The sequence below is a fragment of the Oncorhynchus mykiss genome, chromosome 1 (assembly GCF_057628025.1).
Source record: "Oncorhynchus mykiss isolate SJ-2025 chromosome 1, ASM5762802v1, whole genome shotgun sequence".
NCBI classification, from domain to species: Eukaryota; Metazoa; Chordata; class Actinopteri; order Salmoniformes; family Salmonidae; genus Oncorhynchus; species Oncorhynchus mykiss.
This window is the reverse complement of record NC_143022.1, coordinates 47,564,574-47,591,376: the sequence shown is the minus strand read 5'-3', so window position 1 is coordinate 47,591,376 and position 26,803 is coordinate 47,564,574. Positions and strand designations below refer to the sequence as shown.

General features: G+C 43.7%; 1 protein-coding gene and 1 long non-coding RNA gene across 13 annotated transcripts in view; one reads left to right on the top strand and one right to left on the bottom strand.

Moving 5' to 3' along the window:
• LOC149985523 (uncharacterized) overlaps nucleotides 1-26,803 on the bottom strand; it is a 509,038-nt gene that overhangs the window by 182,336 nt on the left and 299,899 nt on the right. The window lies entirely within an intron of this gene.
• The window catches only part of LOC110523913 (UPF0606 protein KIAA1549L), a 38,686-nt gene that overhangs the window by 6,925 nt on the left and 4,958 nt on the right, over nucleotides 1-26,803 (top strand). For 2 of the 12 annotated variants that reach the window (XM_036978506.2, XM_090232792.1), the window contains exons 2-17: nucleotides 8,261-8,575; nucleotides 9,025-9,621; nucleotides 9,821-9,936; nucleotides 10,910-11,132; nucleotides 11,287-11,420; nucleotides 11,538-11,706; nucleotides 16,490-16,549; nucleotides 17,099-17,259; nucleotides 19,416-19,587; nucleotides 19,861-20,021; nucleotides 20,252-20,287; nucleotides 22,388-22,578; nucleotides 24,487-24,617; nucleotides 25,077-25,201; nucleotides 25,553-25,767; nucleotides 26,202-26,340. In XM_036978506.2, coding sequence (XP_036834401.2) covers nucleotides 8,261-8,575; nucleotides 9,025-9,621; nucleotides 9,821-9,936; nucleotides 10,910-11,132; nucleotides 11,287-11,420; nucleotides 11,538-11,706; nucleotides 16,490-16,549; nucleotides 17,099-17,259; nucleotides 19,416-19,587; nucleotides 19,861-20,021; nucleotides 20,252-20,287; nucleotides 22,388-22,578; nucleotides 24,487-24,617; nucleotides 25,077-25,201; nucleotides 25,553-25,767; nucleotides 26,202-26,340 — 2,945 coding nt within the window. Of the gene's footprint in view, nucleotides 1-8,260; nucleotides 8,576-9,024; nucleotides 9,622-9,820; nucleotides 9,937-10,909; nucleotides 11,133-11,286; nucleotides 11,421-11,537; nucleotides 11,707-16,489; nucleotides 16,550-17,098; nucleotides 17,260-19,415; nucleotides 19,588-19,860; nucleotides 20,022-20,251; nucleotides 20,288-22,387; nucleotides 22,579-24,486; nucleotides 24,618-25,073; nucleotides 25,202-25,552; nucleotides 25,768-26,201; nucleotides 26,341-26,803 lie in introns of all 12 variants that reach the window. The other 10 variants (XM_090232803.1, XM_090232784.1, XM_090232836.1 and 7 more) reach the window with 6 other exon arrangements.

Sequence of the window (26,803 nt, the reverse complement as noted above, 5' to 3'; positions counted from 1 at the left end):
GTTATGGGTATGCTTGTAATCAATCGTTAAGGACCGGGGAGTTTTTCAGGATAAAAACAAAATGGAATGGAGCTAAGCACAGTTAAAATCCTAGAAGAAAACCTGGTTCAGTCTGCTTTCCACCAGACACTGGGAGATTAATTCACCTTTCAGTAGGACAATAACCTGAAAACACAAAGCCAAATCTACAGTGGTTGCTTACCAAGAAGACAGTGAATGTTCCTGAGTGGCTTAGTTACAGTTTTGATTTACAGTAAATCTACTTGAAAGTATATAGCAAGACCTGAAAATAGTTGCGTAGCGATTATCAACAACCAATTTGACACAGCTTGATGAATTTTTGAAAGAATAATGGGCAAATGTTGCATAATCCAGGTGTGGAAAGCTCTTAGAGACTTACCCAGAAAGACTCACGGCTTTACATTTCTAAAAACATGTTTTCACTTTGTCATTTTGAGGGATTGTGTGTAGATGGATGAGAAAAAACAAACATTTCATCCATTTTGAATTCAGGCTGTAACACAACAAAATGTGCAATAAGTCATTCTGAAGGCACCGTATCAAATCAAATCAAATTTTATTGGTCGCATACACGTTTAGCAGATGTTATTGCGGGTGTAGTGAAATGCTTCTGTTTCTAGCCCCAACAGAGCAGTAATATCTAACAAGTAATAAATAACCATTTCACAACAATGCCCACAATACACACAAATTTAAAGTAAAGGAATGGAATTAAGCATATATGAATATTTGGACAAGCAATGTCGGAGCAGCATAGACTAAAATACAGTAGAATAGAATAGAGTATATTATTAAAGTGACTGGTGTTCCATTATTAAAGTGGCCAGTGATTTCAAGTCTATGAAATCACTGGCCACTTTAATCAATCATGAATTGTTTGGGAAATATTGCAGGCAGTAGCATATATTGCAGACTGTGGCTTTAACGTGTGTGATAACTGAAGTGCCAGAGTATGTCCATCATATTCTCCCAGGACCCAGGAGTGTGATTACTGCAATATGGGTCACACACACAGGGCCTGGGCTCCAACAAGAGATCAAACAGAATATGGCACTTAGTTTATTCTGCAGCTGAATCTTTTTTTTCACTGTCACAACATCACTTCATTGGCTTTTTTTTTCAACTTTCGAAAAATGTTTAATACTCTCCTTAATCATAAGCTGTGCAAAACCCAGGCTCTGATTTGACTTTAGTTTGGCATTTCTATGAGTTAGTGTGCTGTAGGGTTTACTGCCATAACTTAATACCTTGCTTCTATCATGAGAATAATTGGTGTGCGTTTTCTTCCCAGTGTGAAATTGAACACAAAAATATCTTTCTTCAGATCGTCATTTATGGTAATGTCTTACCTGGGAGACAGTGGCACTAGCTTACGATTTTTTTGTGTGTGTGCATGCAGTAGCCTAGGTTGTTTGCTTTGATTCTGCTGATTAGTAATATTGAACGACCACTAGTAACAGTACTATTGAATTACTGTGAATAGAATTCCATTGAATCAGATGGAACAACAGCCTTTTGGTATTTTTGGTATTTTATTAGGATCCCCATTAGCTGTTGCAAAAGCAGCAGCTACTCTTCCTGGGGTCCACACAAAACATGAAACATAATACAGAATGGCATAATACAGAACATCAATAGACAAGAACAGCTCAAGGACAGAACTACATACATTTAAAAAAAGGTACACGTAGCCTACATATCAATGTACACACAAACTATCTAGGTCAAATAGGGGAGAGGCGTTGTGCCGCGAGGTGTTGCTATATCTGTTTTTTGAAACCAGGTTTGCTGTTTATTTGAGCAATATGAGATGGAAGGAAGTTCCATGCAATAAGGGCTCTATATAATACTGTACGCTTTCTTGAATTTGTTCTGGATTTGGGGACTGTGAAAAGACCCCTGGTGGCATGTCTGGTGGGATAAGTGTGTGTGTCAGAGCTGTGTGTAAGTTGACTATGCAAACAATTTGGGATTTTCAACACATTAAAGTTTCTTAATAAAATAAGAAGTGATGCAGTCAGTCTCTCCTCAACTCTTAGCCAAGAGAGACTGGCATGCATAGTATTTATATCAGCCCTCTGATTACAATTAAGAGCAAAACGTGCCATTCAGCTTAACTAGGTCTTTCCTTGCAGCACTGGACCACACGACTGGACAATAATCAAGATTAGACAAAACTAGAGCCTGCAGGACTTGCTTTTTGACTGTGGTGTCAAAAAAGCAGAGCATCTCTTTATTGCGGCTAGACCTCTCGAACACCTCCCCATCGTTAAAAGGCAATGTTGTTGCTATGCTGTGACTGAAGATGCATGCTGAGCTGCAGTGTGACCATGCTTAGCAGGTGTCTGTGCAGTGCCACAGGGTAAATAGGAGCCATATTCTGTTGAGTTTGACAAACAAAACAGTGAAATATCAGCTGAACTTTCATATAGCTTTTAGAGCTCAAATCTGCAAGCCCTGCTTTCACCGCATGCTGAACGCACTCTGTCCGTACTTGATGATTCCCTTTTCTTATCTGCCTTGTCTACCAGGGAGATGACATACAGTGGTAAGAAAAAGTATGTGAACCCTTTGGAAATACCTGGATTTCTGCATAAATTGGTCCTCAAATTTGATCTGATCTTCATCTAGGTCACAACAATAGACAAACAGTCTGCTTAAACTAATAGCAGCAAAGCAGCCCCAAACCATGATGCTCCCTCCACCATACTTTACAGTTGAGATGAGGTTTTGATGTTGGTGTGCGGTGCCTTTTTTTCTCCACACACAGTGTTGTGTGTTCCTTCCAAACAACTCAACGGTAGTTTCATCTGTCCACAGAATATTTTGCCAGTAGCTCTGTGGAACATCCAGGTGCACTTTTGCAAACTTCAGATGTGCAGTAATGTTTTCTTGGACAGCAATGGCTTCTTCCGTGGTGTCCTCCCATGAACACCAGTCTTGTTTAGTGTTTTATGTATTGTAGACTCATCAACAGAGATGTTAGCATGTTCCAGAGATGTTAGCATGTTCCAGAGATGTCCAAGTCTTTAGCTGACACTAGGATTATTCTTAACCTCATTGAGCATTCTGCGCCGTGCTCTTGCAGTCATCTTTGCAGGACAGTCACTCCTAGGGAGAGTAGCAACAGTGATGAACTTTCTCCATTTATAGACTATTTGTCTTACCGTGGACTAATGAACATCAAGGCTTTTAGAGATAGTTTTGTAACCCTTTCCTGCTTTATGTAAGTCACAATTCTTAATCTTAGGTGTCCTGAGATATCTTTTGTTAGAGGCATGGTTCACATCAGGCAATGCTTCTTGTGAATAGCAAACTCTAATTTTGTGGGTGTTTTTATAGGGCAAGGCAGCTCTAACCAACATCTCCAATCTCGTCTCAGTGATTGGACTCCAGGTTAGCTGACTCCTGACTCCAATTAGCTTTTGGAGAAGTCGTTAGTCTAGGGGTTCACATACTTTTTCCAACCTACACTGTGAATGTTTAAATTTTGTATTCAATATAGACAAGAAAAATACAATCATTTGTGTGTTATTAGTTTAAGCACACTGTGTTTGTCTATTGTTGTGACTTAGATGAAGATCAAATTTTATGACCAATTTCTGCAGACATTCACATACACTACCAGTCAAAAGTTTTAGAACACCTACCCATTCAAGGGTTTGTCTTTATTTGTACAAATTTCTACATTGTAGAATAATAGTGAAGACAGCAAATCTATGAAATTACACATACGGAATCATGTAGTAACAAAAAAAGTGTTAAACAAATCAAAATATATTTTATATTTGAGATTCTTAAAATAGCCACCCTTTGCCTTGACAGCTGACGACAGCTTTGCACACTTTTGAGTCTTAGATTTGTGCAATTTTGCTAAGTACAATACAATGTGATACCTATTTTTGTTTTTTTCATATTCACGTTTCCTGTGTTTTGCTTGTGGAATAAATTGCTCTAATCATCCTTTTCAAGGTTAATTGTTGCATTTGGGTCCTGTAGTCTTCCTGAAAAGTACTGTAGAAGTGTGACTTACTCTCCAGATCCAATATTCAACCCAGAGAGACAGATGGACACTATGAATAGTTTCAGGAAGTGTGTATCTGTACATCCTGTTGGAAAGGTGTCACTCCATGGAAAGCACACCACACTGTCGCAATGGGTTTAATTTCAGTTGGACACTTCCCAAAGGCCCCCTCCTCACCACCTGCGCCTTGGATGGTGGTGCACTGTGTTTCTCCATGCGTCCCTCTTTCCTGCCCCAATGGCTCACTGTTTTGAATGGGCAGAGGTTCTTCATGAGTCCCAGGACGGCTGGAGCTGCCATGTGTTCTCATAGGAGCCCAATGGAGGAGCTTTGCTGTCTACTGCCATGGCTCAGCCTCTCAGTGATCTCTCAGTGCTGCTGAGGGAGGGCCCTTATGTTGCCCCCTGTTAGAGCAGGTGGCTTTCTGTGGGGGGATAGGATAGATACAGGAGAGGTCTTCAGTGTGTCCTGTCTTGAAGACACCAAATACTGTCACACTCCCACTGCTGAGCCTATAGGGTCTTTTAGGATAAATATCTCCTGATCATGTTTACTATAAAGAACGTACAAACTCGTTGTCATATATATATATATATTCATGTAGGGCTTTAAATGATTGGTTCATCTGAGTTTTTTGTAGGATTAAGCGATGCTAGTTCCTGCTAGACTCATTGTTTGAGATGAACAGTCCAGTAGGTAGTGTTAATGGAAGACAGTGGGCTTGCATCCTGGGGATGTAAGCACAGGCCTGGTTGTACTGTACAAAGCCAGCCTGGTTCGGAAATCCTTCCTTTTAATTAAACAATCCTCCGATGAATAGATTTAGAGTGTGGGGGAAGCATGTGCTCGGTACGGAAGTACAAATGCGCTCTGGAGGTCTGCCAGTATTTAATCGTCTCCCTTATAGAAGGCAATAAACCCTGCTAGCTGCCCATTCCTCATCGTTCACTTGTACTGAGGAAAATATGTCTTTGAAAACACCACCACCGTATCAGCACTGATTCAACGCACTAGCTTTCCCTCGTAGGTTGAGATTATATGTTTTTAAATCACAGCAGCTGCTTATGTGTGCCCCAGATATGTACTTGAGAGCGTCTAAATTAATTCCCTGTGCTCATCCTGAACAAAACATAAGTGACCTACTTATTAAGATTATTTTCCCTCTGTCACGGTTTCATAATACTGCTCCTGGATGACTAAGAAGTGTTTGTATCCTCAAATGTTCTGCTCCATAGTTTTGACGTCGGCCTCTCCCCGTACCACTCATGTTGTTGACAGGGGGCAATGCCAGGCTGCGTTTTGGAGAACAATATTTCATGCTTTCAAGATGTGGTTATAGAGAGAGACGATGTTGATGAGAAACATAGGGGGACAGTCAGGATGTCATCATCAGGCCTCTGGGATTGATGAGTCAAATGGAGAATTAACGTGTTCCTGCCTTCCCAGCTAACAATTCTAGGGAGAGAGAGAATGTTTTTGTAATGTTAGCCGTAATGGTGCCTAGATGTTTCAGTGTCTAGTTCTCAGTTAGTTAGGTGAACATTCTATGTATGTAAGCAAAACTCTCCTGAGAACCTATTTTGCATGTTTTGGAATTAGAGTTAGGAGAACGTTCCCTAAATGTCAAACAGAACTTACCCAGAACGTGGTTGCCATGTTCTCAGAATATCCTATATTAATATTCTAGACACATTTCATTGGATGCTGCAAGAACATTCCTGTGTCCAGTTTTCTGAGGGTTAGGATAATATTCTATCAGTGTCCCACCAAACATATACAATACATGGTTACCATGTTCTCAGAGAGTTCAGACGATTGCAGTAAAGCTTGTGGATGTCGTAGAGCGAGATGATTGTTATACAGACGATTTTGTGACCATTCTCTTGTCCGGATCCTCTCACGTGTAGAAAAACACCTCTTTTACAAGCCCCATGTTATGGAATAGGCACAAACGTCATATTGGCGGAAAGAGGTCATTGAGCTGCAGCCACTGCAAGAAATGCTAATTATCTTGCGTAAACATACAGGGGGCTATTCGATATTCAAAATTGCATCACCATGTGATGCACGGGTGCATCAATCGACTCTAGGTGGCTAACCCTCAGAAAACTGGACACGTATGTTCCAGCAACCTTCCCATGAAACATGCCTGGAACATTAGTATCTTATATTCTGAGAACATGGCAACCATGTACTGTGTATGTTTGGTGGGACGTTGATGGAATAGTCTCCTAACCCATAATAAACTAGACGCAGGTATGCTTTTGCAACGTTTCCATGAAATGTGACAGGAACATTAATGTTACATATTCTAAGAACATGGTAACCACGTTCTGGTTAACTTCTGTTTGACATTAAGGGAATGGTCTATTGGAAACCGTCCTTGTACGTCAGTGAAGCCAGGGGCGGACTGGGACAAGAATTTGGCCATTTTATCTACACCAGCCCACGTCACTGCATGCAGGGCCGTGCACAGACCTTTCAGGGGGCAGGTGTTCAAAATGGTTGATGATTGATGTAAATCAGCTCGTTAGCTCGTTAAATATTTGTTTTACTGATTGCTATTTAGCTTCAGTGCTCTTAAATAATAATTTGATGATATATCCTAATATTCATAACCTTCTAACTCATGATTTATGGCTGGCTGGCTGGCTAGTGGCTTGTGTGGAATTTGAGTGTATGGTGGTTAAACTACCTGTGAGCCTCTTTTTTAATACCTCACAGAATCTTTTTTAATACCTCACAGAATCTTTTTTAATACCTCACAGAATATTTTTTAATACCTCACAGAATCTTTTTCAATACCTCACAAATGATCACGACAGGCTACTTTGACACTAACAAACTGAGAATTCAAAAGGACCTCATCTTGAATCCATCAATAGATTAGCCTACGCCTAGGTGTCTGGAGACACACATTGTACAGTATGAGGAGTCCTAAAAAAGCTTTCCAGTTTCACTAAAATACCTAACGTTGCGCAGCTCACTCGCCGATGGCTGATGCACTCGTGCTAAAAGCCTATCTCTCTCTTGTTTTGCTTTGTAAAACAATGTTTGCTCAATGGGCCTATATGTATGTTAAAGATAATAGTTTTGGTAGCCTACAGCAGACAGATTATAGTCTTCACTTTTTAGTAGGAGCCATTTGCTTTCCAACCTCTTTTCCCTGGATTGTATTAGAAATTTAGTGAAAGGCCTGTTTTGTCTGCATGCTGTTCACTGATAGATTTGATAGACACACAATCCACAGGTAGGCCATTTTTTAAAAGAAGCTATGGCTCCTCTGTGGCTATGTTATAAGTCTACTCATGGTGTAGTAGGCTGTTCTGAAGGATTTCATTTATATTTTAACATACGGCAGTTAATTCTACAACTTTGGCAAATGTATTTAAATTCATCAGGGGGTTGCAGCACCTCCAGCACCTTTCCCATAGCTATGATTCTATAAGGAAACAAATGATGAAGTGCTGCTGTGTGTAGGCCAACCAGACTGAATATTGATGATGATGTAGCCTAAATCAAGTGTTATGCTGTTCTGGTAGTAGCCTAATGTTGATATTTAAACTAAATAGCTTGCTACCCACACTCGACCGGTCAATTCTCAAGCCATGCATGTTTGGATACTGGGCGCACACAATCTCTGTACCCTGCAGGTCAGACTGGGGAAAAGCACAAACGGGCACACGTGAGCTCCGTACAGGCACAGGGCAGACTCCGTACAGGCACAGGGCAGACTCCGTACAGGCACAGGGCAGACCAACATGTTAGGGGTGGTGGTGGTGGTGGTGGGGGGGGGGGGGGGGGGGGGGGGGGTGAACTTCACGACATCACAACGATATTTGGGTCCAACGACAAAAACGGTATACAAAAAAATAATAATGATACAAATACCCAAAAGAGCACTTGGAGAGTGAGAGGGCACAGGGGCAGGTGCTCAGGCACAGGTAAACCTCTATCCGTGCCTGACTACATGCACTGCCAACTCAGTGCCACCAACCACATGGAAGAATAAACACATTTGCTGTGCTTTCTTGTGTTCAAAAACTGTTAAATTATTGTCGCATTTGTATCCTGTCACTTTAGTTGATACATGATGGAGTGCTGTGTGTGTGTGTGTGTGTGTGTGTGTGTGTGTGTGTGTGTTTCTACATTTCCATGCTGCATCTACATGCTTTCAGTTGCTGTTTAAGTCCCATCTCTCTCCTCGTTTTCCAGATGAAGGGCACTACAACGAGTCATCAAGGCATGCGGCTCTGCCTCAGGACCCAGCCGTGCCCTCTAACCTCTCTGCTAGGGTAACGCCAGTGGAGGACGGGCCCCGGGCCCCTCCAGCCATACCCACGGACCCAACAGACCCATCAGGGGTGACAGCAGAAAGCACCAGAGAGCAGCCTGTGCAACCATCCGTGCTAGCTAATGCCTCCTCCTTAGCCTCCTCCTCAGCCATCAACAGTGACAATCAAACAGCAGGAACAACAGACCCTTTGTCTTTAGCACCTGTAACCAACAGCACCTCAAACACCAGCCCAGGTAGGACACGTCATCAAACAATAATCAACCTCATCTTGTTGTAGAAGGAAAAAAAACTATCGTAATGTTATATACGTACATACCCGCCTCATGACTGTTGTTAGTGTCTCTACACACTAGAGAGACGTTGGTTTCTTGTCATCATCGTTGTCGTCATCATCATCAGCGTTGTCGTCATCATCATCATCATCATCCTCATCATCATCCCCATCATCGTCATCATTATCATCGTCATCATCATTATGCTCTGCACCTTCATTCCCTCAAAATCCCATTTTCTTTCGGTCCAGCTCAGTCCCACATTACCCTGCTCCATCCCCTCTATCATGCTGCCTCTCCAGGTCTGACCTCATCCTCACATTATGGGACATCATCCAAACGGGACATTTTTCACCTGATATGAACCGATTTTTGAAATAATTTAAAAGCTGCTCCTTCTTTCATTGCAGAGGAGGGAGACAGCAGTTTGCCTGCGAACCCAGATTTACCTACAGTCCCAGTGTCCTCTCTGGCCACATTGGGGGAGAGCGACGCCACCCTCCCAGACAATGTGACTAGTCCTTTCTCCACTCACACATGGAACACCACTACACCTGCAAGGGCTGACACCAACACCACTACACCATCCACCACAGCAGCACACACCAACCCAACACCAGACACTGTGACCAATGACAGTCTACAGCTCACGACTGTGACCACCACGACCGTCACGCCCCTGACCGTGACCACCACAACTGTGACACCCCAGACCACCACAGCTTCGACCACAGAGGCGGTTACAACCACAACCTGGACCACTACGACCACACAGGAAGTGACCACCCTCCAAGAGACCACAGTGATGGCAACCACAACTGACCAAACCACGACCACAACCACAACCGCTCCCACTACAACCACAATTGCACCGACTACCACTTTGACCATCCCCACCACCACCAAAGGAACAACCCCTGGACCGACCACAACCGAACCAACCCCCACCAGTCCTGAAGGGGAGCATCTACCATGTAACATCACTGAGAAGACCTGGGTCAAAACAGGTACAGTATGGGCACTCAATCAACAGCAGCTCAGTTTGAAAACCGTTCGTTAGTGTACTCTGTTTCGCCAAATAAATAAAACAAGATTTGAGATGCCACCATATGATTACATCCCTAATGAAGACCTTCATAAAAAAAAATATATATATATATATATATATATATATATATATATATAACTGTTTGTTTTCCTCCAAAGTTTTGTCCATGCAGCTGTGGAGGAACAGGCTTGATATCATGACAAGGCAGAATCTGTCTAAAGGACTCACCCATGCTCTACAGAGGGCCTTCAACGACACCAATGTTTATGTCCAGGTCCGTATTATTCTGCTCTCTACTCTCTGTGTTAGGATGTTGTTACTGCTGTAGTGTAACTGGAGAAGAACAACTACCACATCAAATACAGAATACAGTGCCGTAGTCCTGTTTAAATGTTGATAGTCCATGTTCACGTTGTGGGACAAGGATTTCATATTAGTTACTCTGGATGGCCAGAGCTCTAGGAATTAGAGTGAGTGTATTTACTTATTCTGGCTCCCCTCTTAGCCATACTATTCATGGGGTACAATTTCTCACTTTGATAGCGGAGGAGACTGAAGTGACTAACGGTGAATGGATTTCAATATGATGATAAATGGCATCTTGAATGGTGAATAGGCTTTGCTTTATAGAGGCTGTTAACAGTATGTGAAGAGAATAGCTCTTTATTGACCCTACTCGCTGAATGATTAAAACCTATTATTGCAGGCGTTTCCTCTTCAGACACGTCCGTTATTCAGTTCTCTTGTTCTCTTGTTCTCTATTTCACGCTTTCTCTCTCTCTCTCTCTCTCTCTCTCTCTCTCTCTCTCTCTCTCTCTCTCTCTCTCTCACTCTCTCTCCCTCTCTCTCTCTCTCTCTCTCTCTCTCTCTCTCTCTCTCTCTCTCTATATGATGGCTGACTCAGTTTAAGTCCATCGATTTCCTACCTGTGCTGTCTGTTTTTCTGTCTGTTTTTCTGTCTGTCTGTCTGCCCGAGGTGTAATTCAGTGATTGCTGCTCTATCCCAGTCCTCTTCTCTCCCCCATCAGAACCCATGTATTATTACTGAGCCCGGAAGTGATCGGCAGGAAACAACACAAACACAAGCTGCATAGTTATGTGTCCGGGGATAGCTAGCTAACACATACTGGTGGAGACTGGAGAGGAGTGAGTGGTAGTACATAGGACCAGAAACCTTGACCCACTGCAATTGTGTTGGGTGTTAGCGATAGCGATCAAGACATAAACAACACGTTTTCTCTTCTCAGGTTGAACGGGACCTCTGCAGCCCTCATAATGTCACTCTTGGGTACTATGTAGCCAGTGGGAAAACGGTCTACATAGCATCTGTGGTGGTGGAGACAATGAATACCTATGGCTTTGACAAAGTGCTGGCAGACATCCGGCAGCACAGTCCTCTGGTGAAGGCTGTTCTGGTCCCTGTAGCCCCCTGGGCCTCCAGCCTCAGTGTCCATCTGCAGCTCAAAACAGGTAAGGCCCAATAGGGACAACACTCCACAACAACACATGTAACACTGCTGAATGATGTGACCATTATTGTAGAAAATGTTGTACTGCGCTCTTACGTTCTGTAACTGAATGTACTCTACTGGTATATTGATTGTTGCTCTGCGTTTTTTTTTAGTTCTCAGGTTTGTAGCCCCAGAAGACAATGTCAACTCCTGCAGTTTTGTTCAAATGATGGAACAACGGCTGGAGAATGCATTTGAGGAAGCTCAGGACAAAGTGCTGGAATCTTACAGCGGGCTTTCTGTGGAGGTGTGTTAATGACTTTGGGCCATATTCAATCCCATGCAATTAGCATACCTGTTTAGCGTGTTGTATTTACTTCGACATGTCTGATATTGTACAACATCCTTGTCTGTGTTTGTTCAGATCCAGAGCACCGCCCAGGTGATTGGCTCTCCTGCCGTGTCTCTGGTCTATGTGGTGAAGAATGAGAACGCGGTGCTGAACGGAACCGTCTCCAGCGGTCTCCTGAACCAGCTGACCGCAGAGCTGGTGGGCTACTTCCTCTTCTTCCCCCCGCTCATCATCGCTGAGCGTAAGTGCCCCAGGGCATCACGGGAAGGGTTTGCGTGATAGTTGTTTCCAGTGGCATTTTCGTCTTGTTTTCTTCATTTTTATACAGAAATATGTCATATTTCCACTGAGTGTTGTCCTCAGCGAAAGCTTAAGTTTGCGTGTTTGTAAGTGTGGGGTCTGAACATGAAAATATGAATGGTGTCTTTATTTCATTATACCAGCAGAGTACTGATAATTGGATGTTGAACTAATTGACAAAGGTGACGTTATGGTCCAAAGGTGACGTTATGGTCCAATATTGTGCAGATTAGCTCACTTCATGCTAACCTGCAATCATTTGCATCACCTTCTGGGTGTTTCTTCAGAGAATGGATGATTTGAGCACGAAGGGAAGATCAAATAATATTCTATTTATACACTGAGTGTACAAAACATTAGGAACACCTGCTCTTTCCATGACATAGACTGACCAGGGGAATCCAGGTGAAAGCTATGATTCCTTATTGATGTAACTTATTAAATCCACTTAAACCAGTGTAGATGATGGGGAGGAGACAGGTTAAAGAAGGATTTTTAAGACTTGAGACAATTGAGACATGGATTGTGTATGTGCGCCATTCAGAGGGTGAATGGGCGAGACAAAATATGTAAGTGCCTTTGAATGGGGTAGGTGCCAGGCACACCAGTTTGAGTGTGTCAAGAAGTGTAACGCTGCTGGCTTTTTCACATTCAACAGTTTCCTGTGTGTATCAAGAATGGTCCACCACCCAAAGGACATCCAGCCAACTTGACTCGACTGTGGGAAGCATTGGAGTCAACATGGGCCAGCATCCCTGTGGAACGCCTTCGACACCTTGTAGAGTCGAATGCCCCGACAAAATCGAAGCTGTTCTGAGGGCTAAAGGGGGTGCAACACAATAGTAGGAAGGTGTTCCTAATGTTTTGTACACTCAGTGTATTTGAACCCTTCAAATCAGATCACCCTTTATTTATACAGCACATTTCAGACATGGAATGCAACCCAATGTGCTTTACAGGAAAACACTAATAAAAGCTCAAATATCCACTACACAACAAGCATAATGTAAAAAAACACAAAGAATAACACAAACTGAACAACTAAAAAGCACCCAAATGAAAAGGGGAGCTAAAAAGACGTGTTAAGATCTCTTTTAAATATGTCCACAGTTTCGGCCCCCCTCAGGTTCTTTGGCAGGCAATTCCCGAGACAGGGGTCGTAATAAATAAAGGCTGCCTCTCCATGCCTCTTGGTCCTGGGTTTTAAGATAGTTAAACGGCCAGTGCCAGAGGACCTGAGGGACCGACTGGGTACATAACTGAAAAGCATGTCTGACATGTATTGGTGTGCACAGTCAGGGATTGATTTAAAAACCAATAGAAGAATCTTAAAATGAATTCTAAAACTCACAGGCAGCCAGTGCAGAGACCTTGAAACCGGTTTAATGTGGGCTCGCCGCCTGGTCTTGGTCAGTACCCATGCTGCAGCATTCTGTATGTTTTACAGTTCACCAATGGCTTTCTTGGGTAGACCAGACAGGAGAGCATGACAGTAGTCAAGCCTGCTTATAATAAAAGCATGGATGAGTCTGTCTGTATCAGCCTGAGAGAGAAAATGTTCCTCAGGTGATACAAAGCTATTTTAGTCACATTCTTAAAAAAAATTGTTAAGAATCTAAAGTAACACCTAGGTTTTTTACCTGGTGTTTTATCTTTATTGCCATGAATTCAAATGTGCGGCTAGATTCTCTCTCTGTGCTTTGGCTTCAACAATGAGTACCTCGGTCTTGTCTTGATTTAGCTGGAGGAAGTTGTGAGCCATCCAAGTATTTTAATCACTAATACAGTATAATAATTTATCTGTGGAGCTAAAGTCGTCTGGTGACACAGAAATGTAAAGTTGTGTGTCGTCTGCGTAGCTGTGAAAATCAATGCTGCACTTTCTGATAACACTGCCAAGGGGTAACATACAGTATATAAACTGAACAGTATCAGACCCAAAATCGAACCTCGTGGAACTCAACATTTGATATGTATTTTCTCTGAGTTATGTAAACTAATTTAGAGGCCAACCCACCTCTCCAGTCTGTCCAGACGGACTTCATGGTCAATAGTGTCAAATGCAGCCCAAGGATCGGACCCTTTTTTTCAATTTTCACCTAAAATAACATACCCAAATCTATCTGTCTGTAGCTCAGGACCTGAAGCAACAATATGCATATTCTTGATATCATTTGAGGGAAACACTTTGAAGTTTGTGGAAATGTGAAATGAATGTAGGAGAATATAACACATTAGATCTGGTAAAATATTTGTATTTTTTTGTACCATCTTCTTTGAAATGCAAGAGAAAGACCATCATGTATAATTCCAGCTCAGGCGCAATTTAGATTTTGGCCGCTAGATGGCAGCAGTGTATGTACAACGTTTTGGACTGATCCAATGAACCATTGCATTTCTGTTGAAAATGTTGTGTCAAGACTGCCCAAATGTGCCTAATTGGTTTATTTTGAACTTTTCAAATTCATAACTGTGCACTCTCCGCAAACAATAGCATGGCCTTATTTCACTGTAATAGCTACTGTAAATTGGACAGTGCAGTTAGATGAACAAGAATTTAAGCTTTCTGCGAATATGAGATACGTCTATGTCCTGGGAAATTTCCTTGTTACTTACAACCTCATGCTAATCGCATTAGCCTACCTAAGCTCAACCGTCCCGAGAGGGACCCACCAATCCTGTAGAGGTTATTAAATCTACAAGTACATGGACAGAGAGCTGTTTGGCCTGTGTTGGCTCTAAGATAATTTATCACTTGAACTAAGGCTGTCTATGTGCTGTGGTTGGCACGAAAACCAGATTGCATTTTTTTAAATTACAGTTGGCACTTAAAAATAATTTTGCTGTTTGAACACCAATTTCTCCAGGGAGTGATTAACAATAGCTTACACTTCTTCAATTAAAAACATTTTTGACGAAGGTGCTGGGGATAGGATCGAGAATGCAGGTAGATGGCTGAAGTTGTGATATCACTTTCCTGCGCATGTCTGTGTCAACCAGGTAAAATGCATCCATTGTGCCTTTGCTTGGTAGCCTGTCATCAGTCATCACCCATCCTAATGTTGGTTATCTTATCTCTGTAATATGCCACAAACTCATCACATTTAGATGTGCAAGAAAGTTCACATCATTTTGGATTTATCAGGCCATCAACTGATCGAGAAGAGCACTCAAATAATTCTGATTAGTAGTGATCAAGTGAGAAAAATTTGCCCGTCTGGCATTTCTAATTACCTTGTTATACACTACCGGTCAAAAGTTTTAGAACACCTACTCATTCAAGGGTTTTTCTTTATTTTGACTATTTTCTGCATTGCAGAGTAATAGTGAAGACATCAAAACTATAAAATAACACATATGGAATCATGTAGTAACCAGTATACAGATTTTAGACTCCGCAAAGTAGCCAACCTTTGCCTTGATGACAGCTTTGGACACTCTTGGCATTCTCTCAACCAGCTTTGTGAGGCAGTCACCTGGAATGCATTTCAATTAACAGGTGTGCATTCTTAAAAGTTAATTTGTGGAATTATTTTCCTTCTTAATGTGTTTGAGCCAATCAGTTGTGTTGTGACAAGGTTTGTGTGTGTGTGTGGGGGGGGGGGGGGGGGGGAGATAGCAACAACCATCAAGCTCTATGAGAACCACTATAGGAATGTGAAACCCAGAGGATAAGTTCATTAAAGTCACCAGCTTCAGAAATTGCAACCCAAATAAATGCTGTGAACTGATGATCTCCGCATGTGTATTTCCCACCATAAAGCATGGAGGAAGAGGTGTTATGGTGTGGGGGTGCTTTGCTGGTGACACTATCTGTGATTTATTTAGAATTCAAGGCACACTTAACCAGCAGGGCTACCATAGCATTCTGCAGCGATACTATTCCCATCTGGTTTGCGCTTAGTGGGACTGTCATTTGTTTTTAACAGGACAATGACCCAACACACCTCCAGGCTGTGTAAGGGATATTTTACAAAGAAGGAGAGTGATGGAGTGCTGCATCAGATGACCTGGCCTCCACAATCCCCTGACCTCAATTGAGATGGTTTGGGATGAGTTGGACAGCAGAGTGAAGGAAAAGCAGCACAAAAGTGCTCAGAATATATGGGAACTCCTTCAAGACTATTGGAAAAGCATTCATCATGTAGCTGGTTGAGAGAATGCCAAGAGTGTGCAAAGTTGTCATCAAGGCAAAGGTTGGCTACTTTGCGGAGTCTAAAATCTTTATACTGTATAACACTTTTTTGGTTACTACATGATTCCATCGTGTTATTTCATAGTTTTGATGTCTTCACTATTATTCTACGATGTAGAAAATAGTCAAATGAAGAAAAAACCTTGAATGAGTAGGTGTTCTAAACTTTTGACTGTATATATGCATTTTTTTTAAGCACAAAACTATTTTCGGCAACAGGGATCTTGATCCAGAATGGGATTGAATGTCTCTGCTGTAACCAAGAGGCTTGATCTTGGTATCAAGCCACGTAGCTTTCAAGTTAGCCAACCAAATGCATAGCTGGACTCCTGAGCTGGATATAATTTATTTGGCACATCTTCGATTTCTTGTAGTTATACTTAACTTATTGTTATAAGCAGTGGCCGAGCACGCACCCCTGCAGCCCCTTGTATACGGTATAAACGGTATATTGCCCAAGCCTACTCTCTGTAACCTCTCTCTCATCTCTGCTCTCCCTCTCTCTTTCTCTCTCCCTTTCACTCCACAGCACTAGAGTACCACAACCTCAACACATCCACTGCCACAAAGCACTACTGGGTGATCACAGGTAATTTAAACTGTCATTGATTTTCACTAACTGCTAGTTAGTTAGTGCTTTGGTCGACTGTGTGTTGTGTACATTTGCCTGTGGTGTTTCTTCTCCCAACATCTTTGAGCTCCTCCTTTCCCTCCCGAATCCTATTGATGCATTATTTAGAGCTTCCTGACATCTGTTTCTGTGAGATCACATCGGATAAATGCTCGGTGTGAAGGAGGCCCTGTTTTGTGAGAGGACTCTAAATGGCACACCTTTCTGCCACTGTCGTGATGAGACTGCAGTGCGCCCAGGTCAGCCCTACTATAATATGACTTACAAGTTTTAAATTGAGGAATGACCAAACCTCTCTTTCCTCCTCTGTCCCTATCCCACCTCTCCATTACCTCTCTATCCCTCTCTTTTCCTCTTACCTCTCTCCCCCCCCTCTCCCCTCACTTCCCCCTCCCCCTGTCTCCACCTCTCTCCCCCCTCACATCCCCCTCCCCGTCTCCACCTCTCTCTCTCTCTCTCTCTCTCTCTCTCTCTCTCTCTCTCTCTCTGTGCTCCACTGCTCTGCAGTAATTCAGGATGTTGACAGCTCTTCTCTGGAAGGGAATTATCAGAGCTTTGCTAGTTTAATGGAGCAGCGGCTGGCTGAGCTTTTTTTGGTGTCTGGGCGTCAGGGGAGTCAGGGGAGCCGCTTTAGAAGGGCCACCACTGTCGGGAGCTACACCGTCCAGGTGAGGCGGGCACACACACACACACACACACACACACACACACACACACACACACACACACACACACACACACACACACACACACACACACACACACACACACACACACACACACACACACACACACACACACACACACACACACACACACACACACACACACACACACACACACACACACACACACACACACACACACACACACACACACACACACACACACACACACACACACACACACACACACACACACACACACACACACACACACACACACACACACACACACACACACACACACACACACACACACACACACACACACACACACACACACACACACACACACACACACACACACACACACACACACACACACACACACACACACACACACACACACACACACACACACACACACACACACACACACACACACACACACACACACACACACACACACACACACACACACACACACACACACACACACACACACACACACACACACACACACACACACACACACACACACACACACACACACACACACACACACACACACACACACACACACACACACACACACACACACACACACACACACACACACACACACACACACACACACACACACACACACACACACACACACACACACACACACACACACACACACACACACACACACACACACACACACACACACACACACACACACACACACACACACACACACACACACACACACACACACACACACACACACACACACACACACACACACACACACACACACACACACACACACACACACACACACACACACACACACACACACACACACACACACACACACACACACACACACACACACACACACACACACACACACACACACACACACACACACACACACACACACACACACACACACACACACACACACACACACACACACACACACACACACACACACACACACACACACACACACACACACACACACACACACACACACACACACACACACACACACACACACACACACACACACACACACACACACACACACACACACACACACACACACACACACACACACACACACACACACACACACACACACACACACACACACACACACACACACACACACACACACACACACACACACACACACACACACACACACACACACACACACACACACACACACACACACACACACACACACACACACACACACACACACACACACACACACACACACACACACACACACACACACACACACACACACACACACACACACACACACACACACACACACACACACACACACACACACACACACACACACACACACACACACACACACACACACACACACACACACACACACACACACACACACACACACACACACACACACACACACACACACACACACACACACACACACACACACACACACACACACACACACACACACACACACACACACACACACACACACACACACACACACACACACACACACACACACACACACACACACACACACACACACACACACACACACACACACACACACACACACACACACACACACACACACACACACACACACACACACACACACACACACACACACACACACAGGGGACTGCATGCTCACTCACTGATAAACCACTCAGTCCCATTTTATGTTCACTTGCCCCAGAGTTTCACTACTTTATGAAGATTCACGGAATTTCTATGTCCCCTTTTAGGTTTTGTCACAGATTAACATTTTTATGTAACGTCACAGATGATCAGGTTTTATGAGGGGGGAGAGAGCTCATGTAACGGATGTTGAGCTCTTCCATTTAACACTCCCTTCCCCCTTCTTTATGGCAAGCTTTAATCACAGCCCGTGATGAAACCATTATGACGTATTATGGACATTAAACATGTGATCTATACTAAAATACAATGAATTCCACTGATTCATATTAATCCCATGAGTGTGTTCCCTGAGTGCTGTTATTTTTGGAGTGTTTCAAATACATAATTACTGCTATTGTATTTTTGCAATGTCTCATATGACAGCACTGCATGTCTCATGCCATATGACAGCACCGAATCCACCAAATTGTGCTGCTCTTGTTTAGATGGTTGGCATTCGTCGACTCCCGGGGCCTAAGAACTCAGCCGAAATGACCTACTATGCCCAACTGAATGGTGCCCCCATAACTGGCACCACTGCAGCTAAGACCCTCAGTACCTTGGATTCCCAAACCATGGCCCTCACTCTGGGCTACTTTGTCCTGCTCCAAGCTGATCGTAGGTTATTATTTTTTTTTACACATCTTTACCAAACAGCCTTAACATTATTCTCTTACATGAAGTCTACAGAACTAGCTTTTTCAGTCATAAAGAGATGGATGCATAGGAGTTATTGCAGTATATTTTAGTTATGCTCAGGCTGAAGCACTTCTATCTGTCTCGTAGCCTGTTGAATAGCTATGTGCCTCAATCATTTTGTAATGATTGCAAACAAAAATACATATTGATAGATATGGGTGTATTTATTTGGTCTCCATGGTTCCCCGACAGCTGTGGTAAAGGTCCCGCCTGCCAATCTGTGGATCATGGCTGTGCTGACGCCTGTTGCCCTGGTGATGGTTGTTGTCGCCATGGTCACCGCCATCCTGTGCAAGAGGAACAGGGTCATCTTCAAGACGGGCGCTTTCAGGAGCTTCAAACCCCGCTCTAAGGTGAACTTTGCATATCTCTTATCACCTTAATGCGCAGTTCCGAGAAATGTCTTTATCTTGGGCGGGTCTTAACACTTTGTCTTGAGTTCGCTCAATTACTTCTAGCCAATGGTGACGATAGTGATGGGTGCTCAATAAGCATGATGGGGCGGCGAAATGAGAATCCAGATGGTTAATGTGATGGAAGTGAATCCTCGGCTAAATGTCCCTTTAATTGTCTTCTTGTTTAGACATCCTATCGGAGGGAGGGCAGTTATCACCACCAGGTATTGACTGAGTGTTATTTGTGAATAAATGCATGTTGACAGTGCCTGGGGGGAATCAATGGAAGGGGTGGAGTGGGCTCACCATGGCTTATCGTCCACGATCAGTGGGCCATTTTATACGTCCTTATCCACCAGGCTTCTTCTCATCTCATACCAGCCAGTGGCTCAGTGGCGCAATCCAAGCGATCAGTAATTTTGTTACTGGATTAAATATTGTGCCATTTAGATGAATAGAGATGAATAGAGATAGAGATGAATAGAGATAGAGATGAATAGAGATAATGTGTAACTTCTGTACGTCACACCAAAATCACTCCCTCCAGAAGAAGAGATGTAACATCAGTGCATATTTTTGGATGGGAAAAGAGAAGCGCCAGCTCCAGTTTATGGTGTAGGACAAGGTCAGACATACACTAGTGTCAAGTAAAAATAGGACAGTAGGATAGGACTTCCTCTCCCAGAACCTGGCCAATTAGCACCATATTTGCCAACAACATCTTACATGTGCGAGTACAGTGCTTCAAGGCTTTGATGATTTGTGAAACTGTTTGTGAACCTTTCATGTCACTGGGTTGGTTTTGAATGTGACATGAATGATTTGAAACGGCACCAAAAAAGGAGATTCACATGCGATGCTGCGAGGCAGATTTCTCTCTCTGTCCCTTGCTGATCCAGAGATGTGGCACGCATGCGCAAATTAGACACACGTTCTTATAATTACTTGGTTTATGAATAGCTTGTGGCGATATGACAAAAGGACATTAGTGGTAAATGTGCTGAGTTGAGCTCTTTGGTTCCACCAAAGAGCAGTCTGTTGCAGTGGAATGTGTTTGTGTCCAAACGTTCTGGGAATGAAGACAGAATACCAAGCAGAGCCTAACCCACTAGGGAGATAGTGGACTTCTCGAAACACCAGTCCCAGCACATAATTATCCATCAAAGTGGGACAATGACGCAAAGCTGCAAATCAATGGCATGGCTTCAGTCTGCATGGGTGTTTGTTGTTGTTGCGTTGATCATTCAATACGTGAGCGTATTTCATTGCTCTCCAAACACAGTATGTGGTATAGTCCGTCACGTGGCTTTATTTTTGGCCGTTTGTGCAACGAAAACAAATATCATGTCAATCATAATTTAGTTGTTTAGAGTGGTTCTGCCATGAGGTCTCTTTACAAAAAGTCCCTTGTTAAAAAAAATAATAATAATCAAACCTCTCCTTCTCCATCAGTATACCAAAGGAGCCCAAGTCAAAACACAGAATCCATCTTTGTCGAATACATCACAGAGTAGCCTTGTGCAGAGTCTCGGATCAGCTCCATGTCTTTATCAAACTGGGCAGTTGAAAGATGAAAGGAGGCCATTTATAAAGTTAACCGCATCAAGTGGACAGATAGGTCTGCCTCCTGCCAGTGAAACATGTCTCTGTTGAGCTCAGCCTTCAAGGTTCATCTGTAGAAACATTCCCCCTGACTGTGACTGTCCAATAGGATGAAGCCATCCTGTCCTCATACATTATCTCAGCCAGACTCTCACTGTTGTGAAATGTCACTAATCTCAGGATGAGGTAAAGATGTCTGCACAAACAGTGTGTCGATTTATCTCACAACCAGGTGTGGTGATGCAATTGATGGCACCGTGCAAGACACTTGAATTATTAAAGCTGTGTGAGGTTGTATTCTCCCTTTCTATCCCCACATGCACTAGAAAAACATTGAATATAATGTATTTACATATTTAGAGTTTTCCAAAAAAAATTGAATTTGAAAACAAATGTATCTGTCTGTACATTCTGTTCATTTCGCTGTTTTGCAATGCAGAGAGGCTTCATGAAATGAGAGTAATTTGGTGAAACAAAGAAACTGCCTAGGTATAATATAAATCATAAACCAATTTAATTGTCAATTTCTTTCTTCCAATATATCCCAACTTCAAAGGTGCTATTAGACATTTCGTTTGAACATTTAGTAGTCTTTACTTGCTGACTGAGAGAAATCAGAGCTCACCGAGCCAACTTTGTCATTTACCTTATCTGTAAATTAAATGTCATTCTCCTTTACTTTACCACAGATCATATGTCATCGTAAACCCTCTCTGTCCCAGCATGTGCAGGGATTTGACTATGCCAAGAAGCACATAGGCCATCAGCAAGGTGAGGAGACCGTCTCTGTTACCAAGGAGACGCTGGTTCTGGGCCTCCCAGTGAGAGATGCCCCGTTGTCATTGGACAGGAAGGTGCACCAGGATGGGACTGCCTCTAAAAGACCTCCTTCTGCTGACATCATCCACAAAGGGTAAGAAAAACACTGAATTCAATTTAAACAGAATGATCTCCCTGTTTTCTTTAGATTACCAGAACACATTTGGATTTGTTTGTGGCAATACTTTAAGTCAAGGAAAATGCACCAAAAATATGACAGTCTTGGACAGATTGCATAGAATCTGCTTAAATCTGCTCATGTTGACTGGCTTACAGTTTGCCTGGGTGTTGCCAATTCCAAGAATCGTAGCCATCTATCACTAGGAAAAGGCAATAGAAAGAAGAATTTGTAATGAAAAACTTGTGATTCATGAATGCGTTATTGCCGTGCCACAAAATGAATACAGCCTCCTCTCTTCCCTCTAGTCTAGAACACTAAAGACTGTGTTTAGACAGGCAGCCCAATTCTGATATCTTTTCCCACCAATTGGTCTTTTGACCAATCACACCAGATATTGTCACACCAGATCTTTGTAATAGCGGATCTGATTGGTCAAAAAAACAGTTAGTGAAAACAATATCAGAATCGGTCTGCCTGTCTAAACGTAGCCAAAGCTAAGCTTGAGCTGCCTATCGAGCCATCTTTCCTTTGAATTTCCAATGCATAAAAATGCTCATTCTAACACACTGGAAGAAATGGTACAGACCAACCAAAGGCTTGATTTTTTTTTTACTGACCCAACCCAAAACATCCGTCATTGTCAGCTGTCAAACAGATCTCCCCTATCTTTGGCTGATTTAGACCCACTTGGACTTTTTAGTGCCATATTTACGGCCGCCATGCTGGAGGTGTGACATGAGTCTGCTGCAATGATTACTGGGCCTTGAAGGCACTGCAGTGCAGACCTGGGTTCAAATAGTACTGTAAGTCTTTCAAATGCTTTGAGTATTTGCTTTGCCTGCCTGGAGTACCAGACGAGTGGGCGTTGTAGTTTTTGACCATTCTATTGACTCATTAAACCAGGCAAGCTCAATCAAACACTGATCAAGTATTTGAAACGATTTGAAATAGTATCTGAACTCAGGTCAGCTGCTGTTCCAGTCACCCTTTGGATGGACCCCAGGGCTCATTCAGACTGGGATTAGCAAGGCTACAAACACAGGTCCTCTGCTGCTGTCATTGGGATTCTGCAGTGTGATGATTATACAACAAAACGCCTTTGAAAGGATACTGAGCATAATAACTGGGGAAAAAAACAAACAAGGGGTAAACACACAGTGGTGTATAGTGAATAGAGGCTGAACACTGGGCTTGGTAACGTGAGTGAACTTACACAGCCTGGAGAGATGCTTCCAGGGCCATGTTTGATTCAGTGTTTTTCTGGGCTCACGTTGACAGGAATACACACAGACACATATTCTCTCCCTCTCTCTCTCTCTCTCTCTCTCTCTCTCTCTCTCTCTCTCTCCCTCTCTCTCTCCCCCTCCCCCCCCCTCTCTCTCTCTCTCTCTCTCTCTCTCTCTCTCTCTGTCTCAGTCTGGCTATTTATCACATAAGTAGAACAGTGCCTCATTATACAAGCCTCATGAATGTGGATTCCATTTTGCATTTCTGAATGCATAACACCCTTCGAATGACCTGATCCATACATTCTGAAGAGGGATGTCGATATGAGCTGACATGATGGGTGTACTTGTTCCAAGCTATCTTATATGACATCACATCAGACTGGTGTGTTAGTCACTCGTGTCTCTGCCTGTTGGTTACTCCTGAAAAGATACCAGGGGAGATATGTTGACATTAAGCTAGAAGCACCCACGGTGCTAGCCTGTGGTCTAAGCTAGCACACCACCTGTCGAGGTGTCTGTATTACGCACTGCAGTCAGTCTTCACGGGTTAGAACTGTGGCCAGGGGGCTGTGTGATAGCGGCATTAACCTTGGATAATACTGTATGCACAGAGCTTACCACTGCCTGCCTCTGTTGCTATGGTTACCCGCAGCAGGTTGCCAAGCGAGGACGGCTCGGTTGCGAGCAACGAATCCGGGAAACTCAACACGGGCAAGAGCTTGGCGGCACGGAGGGCTGCGGCACAGAAGAGCACCAAGGAGGATCTGCTGCACAAGAGGAGCGGTGAGAGAGAGGCGAGAGGCCACGCTCTGACTACTGTAGGCTACTGCTGCGTGTCCACACAATGTTATGTCATCACACAGGCTTGAGACACTGTAGGACCAATAGGAGAGAGCTAATGAATTGTAAATAAACACATATATGCATGGACACATGCCCTCACTTACACAGTGCTCTCACTCACACACACACACACACACACACACACACACACACACACACACACACACACACACACACACACACACACACACACACACACACACATACACACACACACACACACAAGCACACATGCACACAAGCACACACGCACACACGCGCGCACACACGCGCGCACGTGCACACACCGCATGTCTTACTGCAGTAACTCAGGCAGTGTGAGTGGGGATAACAGCAGGATCAGTAGTAGCTGGGCTAGCTAGTGCTGTGCTAAATAGCAATGTCCTCTCACCCCAGCAGATCCCTACGAGGACCACACCGGCTCACTGCGACTCATCACCATCAAGCCAATGGCAGCCCAGCCCACATACTCCTACCCATCCTCCTCCAGTCACAGCCAGGACTCTGTCGTCCTCAATGGGGAGGTGAGAGCCCGTCCCCGGCCTGCTGGGAATGATGTCATACTTAGTCGGCCAGCCTGTCCCAAATTGCTCCCTTCCCCTTCCCCTTAGCCCCAACCCTTTATACGCAGATCTGAAGATAGTTCTGGATAGGTACGGAACAGGCAGTGTAGAGGTGGGGCTACTGTATATTTCACTTGGACTACAGATCTGCAAACATCAATGGGTTAGGGCCAAGGGGAAATAAGAATGGAATTGAAACCAGTTGTTTATTTATAGGGAAGAGAAACCTCACCAAGTATACGCATAATACCAAGCAATGCCAAACTAGAATCAATATACAAATGTAATGGATACAAATGACTTTGTCCACAGGCAAACATGGGGCTCAAGCAGAAAACCGACATCGAACACTACAGGAACAAAGTCCGCCAGAAAGCCAAGAGAAAAGGCTACTGTGATTTCCCCATCACAGACAATGGCATCCACCCATACAACCCCAGAGAGAGGCACAGTAGGCCTGAGATGGCAAAGGAGCCAATGACTGCTGAGGAGAAGAGGGCCTCCTATGCAGGATGCCACATCAGGAGGTGGGGGAGCATCCACATTATGTAGTATGCCGAGAGACATACAGTATACTACACAGGAAGCATTCATTTCATGTTTGAGTGGGTGTTCAGTGGGCGTTCAGTGTATGCAGATCCACTGATTTAAAAGTCACTTTTCAAAATGCCTGTGCTGCCGCACCGGTGCCTTTTCTGGGCGAGAGTATCTGCTGACGTGATGCTTGACTGCCACTTCTCCCTGGTACCTGTTTAGTAACTGTCTGAAATTTTCCAGTAAGGGAGCAGTTGTAAGTCCATTTTGTATATCCAGGTGTTCAGTTTAAACCTCTGCTGCAGCGCAGAGAAATAATTGAATCAGCCCAACTGTGGATGTTTGCAGATGACATTTTTTACTGATGATGATGATATTAATGATGGCTGTAATAATGACGACGGCAACTATGATATCCCTACTTCAGGCACCCCCCATCGAGAGAGCCAGCCTACTGGAGCCGTCAGTCCCTGGCCGCCAGCAGCCCTAGCCCCGTGGAGACGGAGATGGACCTGCTGGTCCTCAGGGAGAGGTCCAGGAGAGGCATCCGCAACAGCGGTTATGACGTGAGTCATCACTGAATATCACTGCATCCATGAGACATAGATGTCCTTAAATGCCGATGTAACTGCAGGGAGAATGTCCTAAAATGAACACCATACTCCTGGAGTCACTGCAGGGCCAAAGGTGGTTGAGCCTAGAGAAGTTCTGGTACTGGGGTGCAATAACCTAGAGAAAACCCTAGGACAAAGCCTTTCCCATTATACCTACCTCTCCCAATCCTCACTTTTAAGCTCCATGGCTGAAATGAAGAGGATTACCTTCAGCCGAACTTTAAAACCTTCATCTAGCGCTGCCTGGGAGCCCATTCTTTATGCTGCCTGAACCTTGCTGAATGTCAATGACAGTGAATATGATTTATAGCCTGTTCAGTGATTTAGATTGGAAATTCGATACCAGTTAATAGCTCTGAATGTTCGGTGCTTTTAAATTGCAAATGGATAACCGTGTATGTGTACGATTCGTGTG